The sequence below is a fragment of the Triturus cristatus genome, chromosome 4_1 (assembly GCF_964204655.1).
Source record: "Triturus cristatus chromosome 4_1, aTriCri1.1, whole genome shotgun sequence".
In the NCBI taxonomy this organism is placed as follows: Eukaryota; Metazoa; Chordata; class Amphibia; order Caudata; family Salamandridae; genus Triturus; species Triturus cristatus.
Window position 1 is genome coordinate 1,206,154,365 of NC_140585.1, and position 15,585 is coordinate 1,206,169,949.

Genomic DNA, 15,585 nt, shown 5'->3' on the forward strand with positions numbered 1-15,585 from the left:
TACATCTATCACTAAGAAGCAGAAGTGTTGGGGGGAGTATGGGAAATGTACCACGAGCAGCGGAATTGTTAAACAACTATAGTAGCTCCTGTCAAAGGAAAAACCACTCCCCAATCTGCTGCCCACTGACGCTGCAGTCAGCGATTGGCATTTTGAGAGTCTTCGGAAGTTGAAGTGAGTGGTTCCTGTTTAAACTGCCATTCTGCAAGAGAAGTTGGTGGAAGAAGGGAAAAACAGGACAGGATTGTGTGAGACTCCACCAAGAACTCAAGGAGCATGTTGTTATAGCAATAAGTTCCGTTTGAGCTGGCATTAACACGAAGGGAATGATCCTTTGCCCTTGTTGATGGGTGAAAAAATAAAGCTTTGTAGAAAAATGAGACATTCAATATTTACTAAAATATACCAGTACAATAAGCCTGGTGTATTTACAAAATGTCTAAAAAAAAATTATATTCTGTGAATTAACACAAAAGACTAATCTGGGTGGATCAAGAGGCACTTTTGCGAATCTTGTGGATAAGGGTGGATCATGTACTCTAGCGCTCATCTGTATTTGTTGAAATGTTATGTTGTACCTTTCTATTATGCACCCTTCTTCAGTTCATTCAAGGTTTGGCATTGTTGGGCGATTTGGTGTGCAGATGACCGTCTGTACATTGTGGGGATGCCTATCCCAAGTGTGGAGTGATCTGTGATGGTTGCACAACTGTATGTTGAACACTCAGAATAATGTGCATTCAGTTTATGATTGATGAAATCCCTCTGGCCTTTTCTGCCACACAAACACTGCGTTAGCTGTGTGAAAGAATCATATTGATGCATTTATTAAGTTCCTTGGAGTTAGTAGCATTCGGTCAAGGTATGGGTTCAGTTTTATGTCTTCTTGGTCCTTGTGCAAGGCATTTTCACAATATAGTCAATTCAGACTTTTGTTGACAAACATGTTAGCTTGATCATGTGTAGAGATCACAGGCACTCTTGTGTTTGGCAGGGGATGTCCCTTAAGCCTTTAAGCAGAGCCAGTGCAGGATGGGCCACACCAAAGGCAAGCCCGTCTGTGCCTGTCCACTCTCCGAGCACGCTCAGCACTTGGGCAGCGTCTAGTCTGCTCTTCTGAGGAGCACCATTCACTGTGCAGAGGCAGCCACTGTGTTGGGATAGACAGTTTGGTAGGTAGATTACCTCCTACCTCCACATGGTGTTCGAACTTCCTGCCAATATGCACCGGTCAGATGCTAGCACTCAGAAGGCTAATACCTGCTGTAGTAAAAAGCTTGGTAGAAAATTAGAGGTACAGGATGCACGCATCAATGTAAGATCCCTACATAAGAACGTGATGCACATTTAGAGCTTCTCAGTGATGAACACCTTGACATCTTGTTCCTCACCGAAATATGGATATCTGAGAGCTTGGCACCTGATATTTCAATGGCGATTCAGAAAGGTTATAGAATGCTCCACTTTGATAGGGTGGACAGGACCGGTGAGGGAGCAACAATGGTCTTCAAACAGTCCCTTAGGTGTGCCTTGTTTAATGTCACAGAGCTTAAGGGGGCAGAGGTGCTCAGCTTCTGTCTCACTTTGTCTGCTAAAAAGACCTTTGCAGGAATCTTCATTTATCGGCCTACCTGCTATGTGGTTGAAGTCCTGGCTTCCTTGGATGAGAATTTACAGAGGTACCTTCTGAAATTCTCCAGCTTTACTGTGCTAAGAGATCTTAATCTTCAGTTGGATACTACCTCAAATCCTTATGGTCGATTACTCCTTGATAATATGTCCTCCTGGAATGTGAAGCAATTAGTTGATTGACCTACCCAATTTAAAAAAATGGCCACATCACAACATCAGACATTCTTAAGAACAACTAGTCAGACCATGCTACAATCTACTTTTCATGGAAGGTGGACCAAGGACTAATAGGTAGAAGAACTAGCTCCTCCCCCCCCCATAGAAAGGGGGCAAAAACTCAGAGTGAATTAATAGCGGACACTTTCGGTTCCACGATAACAACGTGGTGCGGAGATATTGAAGATGATGCTCAGTCGGTTAAAGACTGGCTCCTACAGATGGCAAACACTGTGGCTCCAATGGAGTAAAGTTCCAGCACAGCCAAGAGCAGACATGCTTCTGCCAATGGTTCAATAAAGAGCTTAGGAGTCCGCGCAAGTAGTGCAAAAAATTGGAAAGAGGCTGAGAAAGGCTTATCTACCAGAGAATAAGGAACTCTATAAACGTGCATTGAGGGTCTATCATCAAGCAATAAAGAGGGCTCAAGTGGACCTCTTTGCAAGGCAGTTAGCAGGCCCCAGATGTAGATCCAAAGATGTTTTTAGAATTGCGAATAAACTCACTCAGTCGGAGGCACTTAACTTCCTTTAGATGCTTCTCCTAAACCCTGTGCCCCATTATCAGATTATCTCGATAACAAAATCAGAGCTATTGTGGACGCGCTGACGGAATAGATTGCTCCTCCGAGACAGATGTGCCTGATGAATTACCAGCAACTCCTGTCCAGCCCTGGTTCTTCTTCCTTTAGGAGTTTGGGCCGATTACGCTGCAAGTCTCGGAACAAGCTCTAAAAACCTATAAATCAGGGGCACCCGACGATCTTTGCCCTCCCCATATTCTTGTGGCTAACTGTTTAGCTATTAACAGCATCGTCAACTTTCTGTTATACAGCTCCCTAAGCTCAGCTACTGTGCCAAGATGTTGGAAACAGGCCAAGCTAATTCCCTTGCTAAAAAAAGCTGTCTGCTGAAAGATGTGTCTTGGCTAACTTCAGACCCATTTTGTTATTGCAGCTTTTTCAACAATCTTGAAGTAGTGGGTCAATCAGATCCTGTCTGAATATTTGGAACAACACCAGTTATTAAATCCTTCAGAATCGGGTTTCTGTATGTAATCAGCACTCGTGGAGGTCTTGGACACTATTAGTGGATCAGGGGAAGCAGGTTGCTTTGCTGCTTCTCGATTTATCTGCAGCTTCTGACATTGTGCACCACCCCATCTTATTACAACAACTGAGAAATATAGGTGTCGGTGATTCCACTCTGGCCTGGGTCCAATCATTCTTATCAGACCATAGCCAAGCAGTCTGGATGGCACCCCATTCCACGGAACCAAAGCCCCTTGAGCAAGGAGTCCCCCAAGGCTTCCACTGAGCCCCACATTGTTTAATGTTGATATGACTCTTCTTGCAGCGCTAATTTAATCTTATGGCATGCAGGTGGTGTCCTATGCTGACAACGCACAAATTATCCTTACGCTGGATAAAAACATACAAATTCCCTTAAGAATTTCAAGACTTGTTGTCTTTCAGCTGTGTTCCACTAGATGCGCCCAAGTAATTTTCAGTGCAATTCCAGAAAAATTGAGATTTTGTTATTCGGTTCTCCGCCCCTCTGTGGGATGGTCAATGGGGGCCCAATCAGGTCCCTTCCCCTCCAGGCCAATCCTCCGTAGTGAGGAACTTTGGGGTGAAATGAACAAGTTACTTACCTTCGGTAACGATGTATCTGTAAGAAACATTAGTTAGTTAGATTCCTCACCTTAGAATATCCCCAGGCGTCAGACTGGATCCAGAAGATTTTTCGTCAGCAATACCCCTTGCGCGTCGCTTGGCGTCGTCTGCGGCTCCGCGTCCGTCGTCGGCGTCGTGCGCCGGAATGACGTCGGAGTACTTAGACGCCGCCCTCGCGCGCTGACGTCAGTTCTTGTACATAGCTTTCCGCGCCAGGAACGCAGAGCCATGCAAAGACCGACACTGGTGCCAAAAATAAAATCTAGGGGCCTGAAAAGGATAACCTTAACCCTAGATGTCAGTTCGCAAACCGGGGAGGATGGGTGGGTCGGTGAGGAATCTAACTAACTAACTAATGTTTCTTACAGATACATCGTTACCGAAGGTAAGTAACTTGTTCATCTGAAAGAAACACGTTAGTTAGATTCCTCACCTTAGAATAGATACCCAAGCAATACCATCCCCGGTGGTGGGTCTGCGAACCAAGATCACACCAGAAAGTCCTGGAGGACAGAACGGCCAAAGAAGCCATCCCTCCGGACTTGGCTGTCAAGGCAATAATGCCTGGCAAACGTGTGTAGCGAAGCCCACATTGCCGCCTGACAGATGTCCTGCAAAGGGACACCCCGTCCCAAAGCAGTAGTAGCCGCCGTGGCCCGAGTAGAATGGGCGCGCAGCCCAACAGGAGGGTCCTTTTTTGCCAAGGAATAACAAATTTTGATGCACAAAACGACCCACCGAGAGATGGTCCGTTTGTGCACAGCTTTCCCCTTCTTAGCACCCACGTATCCAACGAAAAGTTGGTCGTCCACCCGGAACTGCTTTGTGCGGTCCAGATAAAAGGAGAGCGCACGTATTGTGTCCAGACGGTGGAGCCTCTCTTCCTCTTTGGAAGGATGCGGAGGCGGAAAGAAGGTGGGCAAGGTGACAGACTGCCCAAGATGAAAGGGGGTCACCACTTTCGGAAGAAAGGAGGGACGAGGCCGAAGGACAACCTTGTCCGGATGAACAGAGAGAAAAGGAGGCTTTGATGATAAAGCCTGGAGCTCACTCACCCGTCTAGCCGAGGTGATGGCTACCAGAAAAGCAGTCTTAAGCGTCAGCAGACGAAGAGGACAATTATGAAGAGGCTCAAAGGGAGCGCACATTAGAAATGTGAGAACAATATTCAAGTCCCACTGAGGCATTACAAAAGGGACAGGAGGGAACGTGTGAGTAATGCCTTTTAGAAAGCGTGTAACTACAGGGGACTTGAAAAGAGAAGGCTGATCAGGAAGCCGCAAGAAGGCAGAGATGGCAGCAAGATAACCTTTCAAGGTGCCCAGGGCAGAGCCCTGCCGGGCCAGAGAAAGAAGAAAGAGCAGAACCTCAGAAAGAGGGGCGGAAAGGGGATCCACAGCCTTTGCTGTGCACCATGCCACAAATTTGTTCCACCGGCAGGCGTATACCGTCTTTGTGGAGGGACGCCTGGCTGCCAGAATGATATCACAGACTTCAGGAGGCAAGTCAAATGGCATCAACTGCTGCCGCTCAATCTCCACGCATGGAGGTGGAGGCTGGACAGGTTCGGGTGGAGGACCGTCCCCTGCTGCTGCGACAGAAGATCCTCCCGAAGGGGCAGACGTATCGGACGATCGGTCAACATACTGAGTAGCTCGGGATACCAGTACCTTCGTGCCCAATCCGGAGCCACCAAGATGACTTGGGCCCGGTCGTGCCTGATCTTCTTCAGCACTCTGGGCAGAAGTGGTATAGGCGGAAAGGCGTACAACAGACCGCAACTCCACTCGTGACGAAAAGCGTCGCCGAGCGAGTGCCGCCTTGGAAATTCCAACGCGCAGAACTGCTGACATTGCGCGTTCTCGTCGGTGGCGAATAGATCTAACCAAGGCTCTCCCCACTGCTGAAAGAGACCTTGCGCCACTTCGGAGTTCAGACGCCATTCGTGATCCATCATGCACCGGCAGCTGAGTTCGTCTGCTCTGGCGTTCAGAGAGCCCGCCAGATGTTGAACCACTAGGGTGACGCCCTGGTGTTCCAGCCATGTCCAGAGGCGCAGAGCCTCCTGACAAAGGGTCCACGACCCCACCCCGCCCTGTTTGTTGCAATACCACATGGCGGTGGTGTTGTCGGTGAACACCTGCACGACACTTCCCCTGACCGAGGGAAGGAAGGCTTTCAGTGCAAGTCGGATCGCTCTCAACTCCAACAGGTTGATGTGAAGACGAGACTCCGCCGGAGACCAGAGGCCTCTGATCTCCGCCTCTCCCATATGGCCACCCCATCCCAGGAGGGACGCATCCGTCACTACGACATGCTCCGGTTGGGGAAGGGAGAGGCTCTTGCCCTTGATCCAATCGCGGTCCGTGAGCCACCACCGCAACTGCTGTGCAGTGCCCTCCGAGATCAAGACATGGTCGGACAGGTTGCAGTGATGCTGGGCCCACTGAAACTTCAGGTCCCACTGCCTGGTGTGATGCACTAGTAGGAAGCAGGAGGCCATCAGCCCCAGAAGCCGCAACACTAGCCTGACCGAAACCCAGGATAGAGGCCGAAAGATGGGAATCAGGGCCTGAATATCCCGGACCCGCTGTTCCGGTGGATAGACCCGGAACTGCGCCGAATCGAGAACCGCTCCGATGAAGAGGAGCTTCTGAGAGGGACTCAGGTGTGACTTCGGCACGTTGATGGAAAATCCCAGCAAATGCAGGAGATCCGCCGTAGTCTGGAGGTGGGAGACGACTGCCTGGGGCGAGCCCGCCTTCAACAACCAGTCGTCGAGATAGGGGAAGACTGGAACCCCTAAACTGCGCAGATGAGCTGCGACCACCGCCATCACTTTCGTGAACACCCGAGGGGCACTGGTGAGGCCGAAGGGGAGCACGGTAAACTGAAAGTGCTCTTGACCCACCGTGAACCGCAGGTAACGCCGGTGGGCCGGCAGGACGGGGATGTGGAAATATGCGTCCTGCAAGTCCAACGCTACCATCCAGTCTCCCGGGTCTAGGGCAGCCAGAACCTGAGCCAAAGTTAACATCTTGAACCTTTCCTTCCGGAGGAATGCATTGACGTTCCGGAGGTCCAAGATAGGGCGTAGGCCCCCTTTGCCCTTCTTGGGAACCAGAAAGTAGTGGGAATAACAACCACGACCTACTTCTGGGCTCGGAACGCGCTCGACGGCCCCCTTGGCCAAGTGGGCCGAAACTTCCTCGTGGAGAAGATTCAAATGATCCCCCGAGATACCGTGGGGCTGCGGTGGCATGGCTGGAGGGGTCGTCTCGAAGGGGAGGGAGTAGCCCCTTCGGACGATTTGCAGCACCCACCTGTCCGATGTGATGGACCACCAGTGGAGCAGGTGATGGCGAACTCTGCCGCCCACTGGCGTGGAATGGGCCTGAAAGCTCGGACTAGGAAGGCTTTGAGGCGGATGCTGCCGGGGTGGATGTGGGCTGACCGCATCGTCCTCCAGAACCGCCTCGGCAGAAACCACGTCCGCGACCGCGCACAGGTTGGTTCTGCGGCTGGTGGCTAGGCGTACGCGAGGAGGCACCCCTTCCTTGGCCACGAAAGGGGCGAAGGGCGGAAGTTTGCGACCGCGGGGCCGAGAGGCCCAAGGACTTTGCCGTAGCCCGGGAGTCCTTAAAGCGATTCAGCGCACTGTCCGCTTTCTCGCCAAAAAGGCGAGTGCCATCAAAGGGCATGTCCATTAGAATGCTCTGGACATCACCCGAAAAGGACGTGGACCGCAGCCAGGCGTGAGGTCTAAGCGCCACCGTGGTAGAAATCGCCCTACCCAGCGAGTCCGTAGTGTCAAGCCCACATCGAATAGCATGTCGTGCTGCATCCCTCCCATCGGCCAGAGCCTGGGTAAGTCGTGTCTGGACCTCCTCCGGACACAGGGGCAGCACGTCCTCCACCGTATCCCACAGAGAGTGGGAATAACGGTCCAAGAGACAGGCGGTGTTCAAGGACCGCAGGCCCAAACTAAGGGAGGAGAACAGCTTTTTGCCAAACTGTTCCAGTCTCTTGGAATCCCGGTCTGGCGGAGCGGTCGGGAAGGAGGATTGGGAGGTAGAGGCCTGGATAACCAGGCTCTCGGGGGTAGGGTGTTGGGACAGAAAACTGGGGTCGCCCGGAGCAGGGCGGTGGCGCCTGGCGACGTTTCTGTCCACAGGAGGAACTGTGGAGGGCTTGGACCAGGTGCCCTGCAGAACGTCAATGAGGGCCTCATTGAATTGCAGCAGAGGCTCAGTGGAGCTTGCTGCAGACTGAAGCACCTCAGTGAGGACGTTAGTCCTCACAGCCACGGCAGGTAGCTCGAGCCCAAGGGCTGCGGCCGCCTTGCGCAGCACCACAGAGAAAGCAGCACCCTCCTCCGAAGCCACAGTCAGAGGAGAGATGAATCCAGTGTCTGGAGAGGTATCCAGACCACTGGCCTCCCCCAGTTCATCTGCCCAGTCCTGTGACAGCTGAGCCTGAACGGCCATAGGATCCTCGGATCCCTCCCATTCGCCCCCATCATCCGATTCCTGGTATGCAGGAGGAAGGATCGGAGCCGGGCGATAGACATAATGTGTCTCCAGCGGCGCCGAATGCGGCGTCCATAGACGCCGTAACGGCGCCGGGCCCGGATCGGGGCTGAACTGGGGCTCGACGCAGAGCGGAGCCGGCGTCGGAGGTGGTACCGGTGTCGACGCCGGCGGAGAAGGCGTGACTAGGTCGACCGGCGTCGGCGGGGACTCGGGAACGGGTCCCTCGGGCACTTGCGGCGTCGAGGCCGGAGCCGGCGCCGGAGCCGCCGGCAGGCAAGGTTGCCCAGTCGGGTCCGCGGGGCCCGAAGGCGCGCCAGCGGGCGTCGACGGCGGAGCCAGGTTCCTCATGGCCGAGAGGAAGGCACTGACTTCCGCCGGAGTCGCGTCAGTCCCAGGGACCGGCGGGTATGGGGACTTGCGCGGCGCCTGCGGCTCCACTGGAGCCGCGGGGGTAGAACCACCCTGACCCTCGGCCGAGTCGCGCGACCGGCGAGGGGAGTCCGAAGAGCGGTGTCGCCTCTTGGACTTCTTGGAGTGCTTCGACTTACCCGAAGACTTGGAGCCAGACGATCGATGATGTCGGCTGCGGCTCCGCGACCGATCCTTGGACCTCCTCCTGGACCGGGATTGAGAGGGGCGCGGAGCAGAGTGGCGAAGCTCGAGAAGCTTACGGGACCGCTCCCGTCTAGCCTTCGAGGTCAGGGCCTCCGCGTCGTGGTCGAGGCCCAAGCAGTAAAGGCACCGGCGGTGATGGTCCGTAACCGACATCAAGCGGTTGCAGTCAGCACAGGCTTTAAAACCAGGCATCCTACCGGCACCGGAGTCGAGACAAGATCAAAAAGGATCAAAAAATTTAGTCAAAAAAGACTAAAAGGGGTAGCTCTCCCGGATCTGCGATTACTGAAGTCAGCGCGCGAGGGCGGCGTCTAAGTACTCCGACGACGTCATTCCGGCGCACGACGCAGACGACGGAGCCGCAGACGACGCCTAGCGACGCGCAAGGGGTATTGCTGACGAAAAATCTTCCTGATCCAGTCTGACGCCTGGGGATATTCTAAGGTGAGGAATCTAACTAACGTGTTTCTTTCAGATATGATAACTTGACTACATTTGGGCCTCAGTTTGATAGCGTGGTGGGCATTTGCTACAGACTTTTAAAGTCTCTAAAGACATTTTTATATTGGTTACCCAAGTAGCATCAGAAAATGGTAGTTCATGTGCTGATCACGTCCCGTCTGCACTAAGCGAGTGCTCTGCTTTGGGGCCTGCCGGCTTATTAACTGAGAAGACTGCAGTTCGCTTGGAACGCCTCAGCTCGGCTTTTGTTGAAAGTATTGAAAAAGACACACATCCAGCAACACCTGCAAGAGCTTCACTGGCTTTCCATTAAGGAGAGAGTTTGTTTAAAGGGCTCATGCAGACACACAGTGCCTTTCGCCAAAAAGGGCCATGCTATCTGAGGAACATGATCAGACCGTATATCCCGGTTTGATCTCTGCATTCCTCCGATCCTCTGTTGGTTCCGGGATCTAGGAGGAAAAAATGGGGTGGTTCCTCTCTCATTTCTCGCCGTCTGTGCCTGGCATCCCTTCTTCTGGAGTTGAAGGAAGAACAGACCGTCAATTGCCAAGGCCTAGTTACAGAAGAGATTTTGTGTAACTATATGTCATTCTAGATAATCAGCAAGCCACGTAGTGCTGGGACACTCTCCTCTCTTGGTAGCTGTGTGCTCTACAAACTGTGATTGATTGAAGTTAATTACATGGCTCACATCTATGAACATTTTGATGTAGTCAAAGACATTCATGGAAACACAGGCAAGGCATAATAGAAACCAGACTATTCACCTCAAACTTGTTGTATGCACCAATGTATTCATGAAATAATTCAGCATAAACATGGAGTCTTGTGATCTAACTACTGTTTTACCAGGAGACACATTCACTGCACTATACAGTGCTGAACACAATAGGGAATGTTGAACTATGCGTGTGCTTGGCCCATGTTCGAACCAAGAACACTGCTATAGCAAGAAAATGTGCCAAAGCTACTGTGTCAACGATACGTTCATAAACAAGTGGCCTCTCTTGAGAATGAGCATTGCTTACCTGATATAAAAGAGGAGCCCGATACCGAAATGCTGTTCAAGAAAGAGTACACTAAACAATCAACTACATCATACACAAACCTTAAAGACGGGGGCTATTGATTCTGCATTCCTTTGCAGAAATGGGCACAAAATATTAACTTCAATCCCCACCGCCCAATCCTTCACATCCCAACTATGAACTTTTATCTATGATCCTGCAGGGTCATATTTTTTTTTTGTTACACAGGCAATGATCCACTTGCTCCAGAAGAGAAACAAAAATTGTGACCTTTGCACAGCAGTCATCCAACAACCTTGGCCTCCTTTACTGCACTTGCTAGTGTAATGATTAACAGATGACATATGCTGTAAGTGTCTAGAAGAACTGACAGTAAAAGTTGAACTAGTGTTCTTCTAGGTTTTCTCCTCGGGCGCTCATTGCAAGCGTCATTCACCACAGATATTCACTTATACATGCTAAGCTCCATGGTAGCGCCTAAAATCTTATCCCAGAGACCGTGAGACCAAGGTCGAACCTGCCACCTCCCAGTCATGCCCCTATTGGTTAGGGTTGTTCCCTAGAATATGAATGGTCTAATAGACCAGTTTAAGAGGTTGGCAGTACTGCTCTATACAAAGCGGTATCAGACGGTCGTGGTCATGCTCCAAGAGATGCACCTTTTAGGTTCCCACTGACCCCTTTCCTTGGCCGGTTTGGGTATGATCGCATTTTCCATGCCGGCTTCTCCAGAGGTTCAAGAGGGGTCGCGATCTTTCTGCATAAAGCGTTGCCTTTGGGGTGTCCTCCTCCCACGTTGACCAACATGGTAGATTCATAGGAATTGAAGCCGCCTGGAAGCTAGGCACTATAATTTCATATTGTCCGATGTCCCGCAGCAGATGCTCCACTCAACACTGCAGGCTATTTGCACTCTAGTGGTGGCCCACCCCCATGGACCACACTGATAGGGGGAGACTTTAACGCTGTCCCCGTCCCCACACAAGACATTTAAGGCCCCTCCGCCAGGCTGGATGGCGCACTCTACTCAGCTGAGTTCATGGGTGAACTCTATGGGCCTATGTGATGCATGGAGATCGGGGAACCCATTACAGAGGCCCATATCCATACCTCGGCGGCATGCAAAATGGAGTCTATAATAGACCAGATCCGGCTCCTTGCATTCTGCTTTGTACGAATCCTGCCACATTCCACTACTGACCACACACTCCTTTTCTCCGAGTTGGAACAACATCGGGACTCCCTTCGGCCCATTGTGGTGTCTTAATGCACGCCATTTGATGGACCAAGACTGCGCTGACTTTGTAGAGAAGGAACTCCAGGCTTTCTTTAAACGCAACTGTAATTCAGTGTCCTCTGCCGTGACCCTATGGATGGCAAGCAAACCTACCTTGCGGGGACTGATTTAAGGGTACATGCAGAGAAAGGAAACCGGCTGGTTGGCGCAAGTAACTGAACTGGAGGTGCAGATCCACGACTTAGATCGGCAGGCCTGTAGTCGGGCCCCTGAAGACGCTAAACGTCAGCTAGCACTGGTGAGAACTAAGCTGCAACAGGTTTCCCTAGATGTGGCAAAGCAGTGCTGGAATGCATCGACCAAAGGGTCAATGGATATAGGGATAACTGCAATAAATTACTCTATTGGCTGGCAACCCATGATGTCTCCAAAAGAATAGTGCCAGCCATTCGTGACCCTTCTGGAGCCCTACACAAGGGTATCCTGAGATTGCGCAAGTCTTTGCGGCTTAGAATTGAAACTGAAACACGTTGATGCAAGAGGAAGAGGTTGCGTCCCCACTGATATGAGCTATCCCTCTGCCATCGATCTCTCGCACCTCAGCCCAAGCTCTTGACTAACCTATCACAGCAGGGAAGATAAATGTGGCTCTTTCAGATCTCAAGTCGGCTAAGACCTCCTTTCTGGATGGATGCAACACTGAATTCTTTAAAAGCTATCAGGCTCATTTGACATCTCACCTCCTGGCCCTCTACACTGAAGTGACAGAGCGCGGGTCCTTTCCCTCAGACGTGGATACTGCCAACATCGTGGTGATACCCAAGACGGACCAGCCTACAGACCCCTGTTCCTCGATTAGGCTGATCTCCCTCATTAACATTGACATTTAAGTATTTGCAAAGGTCTTGGCGACTAGATTGGGTCAGGCATTGAGCTACTACATTCACCCGGACTAATGTGGATTCATGACAGGCCGGCGCACCCGTCATTACATATGGAGGGTGCAGCTGGCCCCGTCAGGACGCCTGGAGGGTTTCCAGGCTTTCCTCCTAACTGACTTCTAAAAGCCCTTTGACACGATCTCGTGGACCTTATTGGAGAAAGTGCTTCAGCGGGCCGGCTTTAGAACTCACTTTCGTCAACTGGTGAGTCTTCTGTATAACACCCCTACAGTCCAGGACCGGGTGAACGGTGTTCTCTCCTAACCCTTGCCAATCCGCAGGGGCACTCGCCAGGGCTGTCCCCTGTCTTCGTGGTTATTTGCCCTAGTGATAGAGCCCCTGGTGCGCCTGATAAGATGCAACGCTCGGGTTAGGGGTTGGCAGCAGGAGGGGGCACTGAGGAGCGCATAGGTATCTATGCAAATTAGATTTTGTTATTCCTGAGAGATACCCAATCTTCAGGCCACTGATGCCATGACATCCTCTGTCTGTAAGGGTAAGCCTCTGGCCTGCATTATAATATGAATAAATAAATATTGGTGCCGGTTGAGGGAACTGCAGATGGCCACACTTGGTGCCCTGGGGTGCTAACAGGGTGTCACTCCTTCAAATACCTTGGGATCTATATCTCACAGTTGCCGGACCTGACATGGACCCTAAATTTCCAACCCCTTATGACTGCCATAATTAGGGATCTACGGAAATGGGGCCCCTTGCTTCCGAAACCAACAGGGCGCATAGCATTATTTAAGATGATGTGCTCACTTCCAGTATGAGGGGGGCCTCGGAATGACTGATCTTTACAGATACAACCTTGCTGCGCAAACGGTAACAGTCAACGATTGTTTTAATGGGGGCTGGAATGAACATGTGTCAAACTACATCGCCTGGGCCTTGACAGTCTACTTGGCATACTTCACGGTGCACTCTCCCTGCCTGCACCCAGGTGACGATGCTCTGATTGAGAGTGTGCCTGCTCTTCATCCACTGGGATTGTCAACTCACGGGAATGACGTCGCTGTGGCAGAGTACATGGCTCGGGCAGCTGACGGGCCTTCAGGGTTTTACATAATGGGACTGAATAGGGATCACTTATTTGGATGATGTTCGCTGAGGGGGGCATTGATGTCATTTCAGGAGCTACGTGACTTTTACCAGCTTTCCTATACATAATTCTATTGCTACCCACAATTACGCTATGCCCTTCTCGTCCATGTCCCAGTAGACGCCCAGGTGCCCGAATACAACCCCCTTGAGGCCAAATTACTGATGGGGAAACTGTGCAAGGGAGGCATTTACATGCTCTACTGCTCCCTGATGTTTAAAATGGCTGATCTCTCCGAGACCCTGCAACAATAGTGGGAGGTTTGGGTGGGACAGCAGAACAATTATGATTGGCGAGAGGCCCCGAGAGAGTTGGCAATTCCAACTTAACTACCTTCATGGGACATATCTGACCCATTAAGCAAATGCAGCGGGCAGGCTGTGCTGCTCAGGTCACACGTGCTAGATGCACCATACCTGCAGCGGAGTTTTTTCATATGGTCTGGTCTTGCCGGAGTGATCTGGTTTTTTTGGGGACAGATACAACGTGAGACTTCTGCGGTACTGGGCTGCCAAATTGACCTTGGCTGTTGGACGGCCCTGCTGGTTCTCCTAGAGGAAGTTGGGGGGCGCCAAGATCTCAAAGGGTATTCATTGGAGTAGCCTCACTAGTGGCCAAAAGCGATACTGCCCGCACTTGGAAACTGCTGGAGCCCCCCTCGTTGGACTTCTGGAAGGGGTGGAATGGTGTGTGCACCAGGAAAAAAAAACAATCTATGAGGCACAGGTATGCCCCTGAAAACGGGATAAGAAATGGGGTGGATGGGGGGCATATCATGGACGAATGGTGTAATGCAGCTGATTTTTACAGATACATGTATTGTGTTCAAATTTCCAACGCACACTGAAGTGCTATTAATCAATTATTGGTGGATGATGCAATTCGTTAAAACTAATAACATTTGGTTATTAAAAAAAGTTAAAACTAGTAAAAGTCCACAGTTTGCTCATTCTGGTTATTTGAAATGTACTCTTTGTTACACAGAATACAAATTTTTCATTCAATCCAAACACACTGTCCAAATTCACTGCTTGACAGCATTCACAGAGCATACCCGACTGTTTTTGTTGAGCAGCTGCCAACCATTAGCATCAAATTCTTTTCCCTTCTTGTCCAAACTTTCTTGCTTTAAATATTGCCTGGATGAATGAAGAGAAATAACAGAAAATGTCAGTGAAAAAAACACCTCCATGATTCAATATTTGAGATCCAATACTGTACACTTTAAAAAGTCTTCTTTCAATACACTGTACAATGGCTATCCCTAAAGTGTGCCTTACCCCTTTTCAAGAGGTGTTACTACATGCCATGAAGGGTTACAAGCCCAATTGACTTGCAATGCCGAGAACGCCAATTTATACCAGTAAAGCACCACTGAATGAAACAACCCATATTAACGCAACTCCAGGTATATATTGACCTTGCAGTGGCCACCAATTGTCAGAGTTTCACTTACATCTCTGGAATAAATTTCATGCAAGGTTAAGAGCATGTGCAAATCATCAATCCTGTAATACTAAACATAAATGTTGCGAATAAATTAATCTCAAAGAGTAATCTATAACAAGAAGCAACCCAATCTATAAAATTATTCTTCTATAAGACTTGTGTACTGAGTCAATGGTTGGTATGGGAAGATTACTGTGCAGTAATATGCTACATGGCTGACGATTCAGGTATACACCAAAGCCAACGAAAAGAAAAACAGAAACAGCTCTGTGAACAGTAAAAACAGTGTTAAAAATGCAAGTTAAAAAGAGTGGCTCACACTGTTAAAACATTGCATACTTTCTCTGGCACCATATTAACATCAAGAATTTCAGACCAAATTGTACTTAAGGACAGAAGGGATGGAATAAAGTGTTACTTCAGCTCGAAGTGATAGAGCCTGTGAGAGTGAAGGCTTGCTCAACAAAATCAAACACATGTTTTAGCGGAGGCATGGCAGCCAAAGACCAGAATGCATTTTAGCAAAAGGGCGGTCAACAAAGCTATAGTCCCATCTAGCCAAAGTCTGGGCACCCTGTTGAAGTTAAAGCAGGGCTAGCAGAACATAGTTTCCACCACAGTTCTGGTAGAAAAACTTAAATAAATACAAATTTTAAATGCTTAACATACCTTTATCACAATAATGTTATC

General features: G+C 50.1%; 1 protein-coding gene across 2 annotated transcripts in view; it reads right to left on the reverse strand.

Annotated features, from left to right (window-relative positions):
- The window catches only part of SENP1 (SUMO specific peptidase 1), a 164,878-nt gene that overhangs the window by 22,239 nt on the left and 127,054 nt on the right, over window positions 1-15,585 (reverse strand). For both annotated transcript variants that reach the window (XM_085654535.1, XM_085654534.1), the window contains exon 16: window positions 14,501-14,585. In XM_085654535.1, the coding sequence (XP_085510661.1) occupies window positions 14,501-14,585 (85 nt within the window). The remainder of the gene's footprint in view (window positions 1-14,500; window positions 14,586-15,585) is intronic.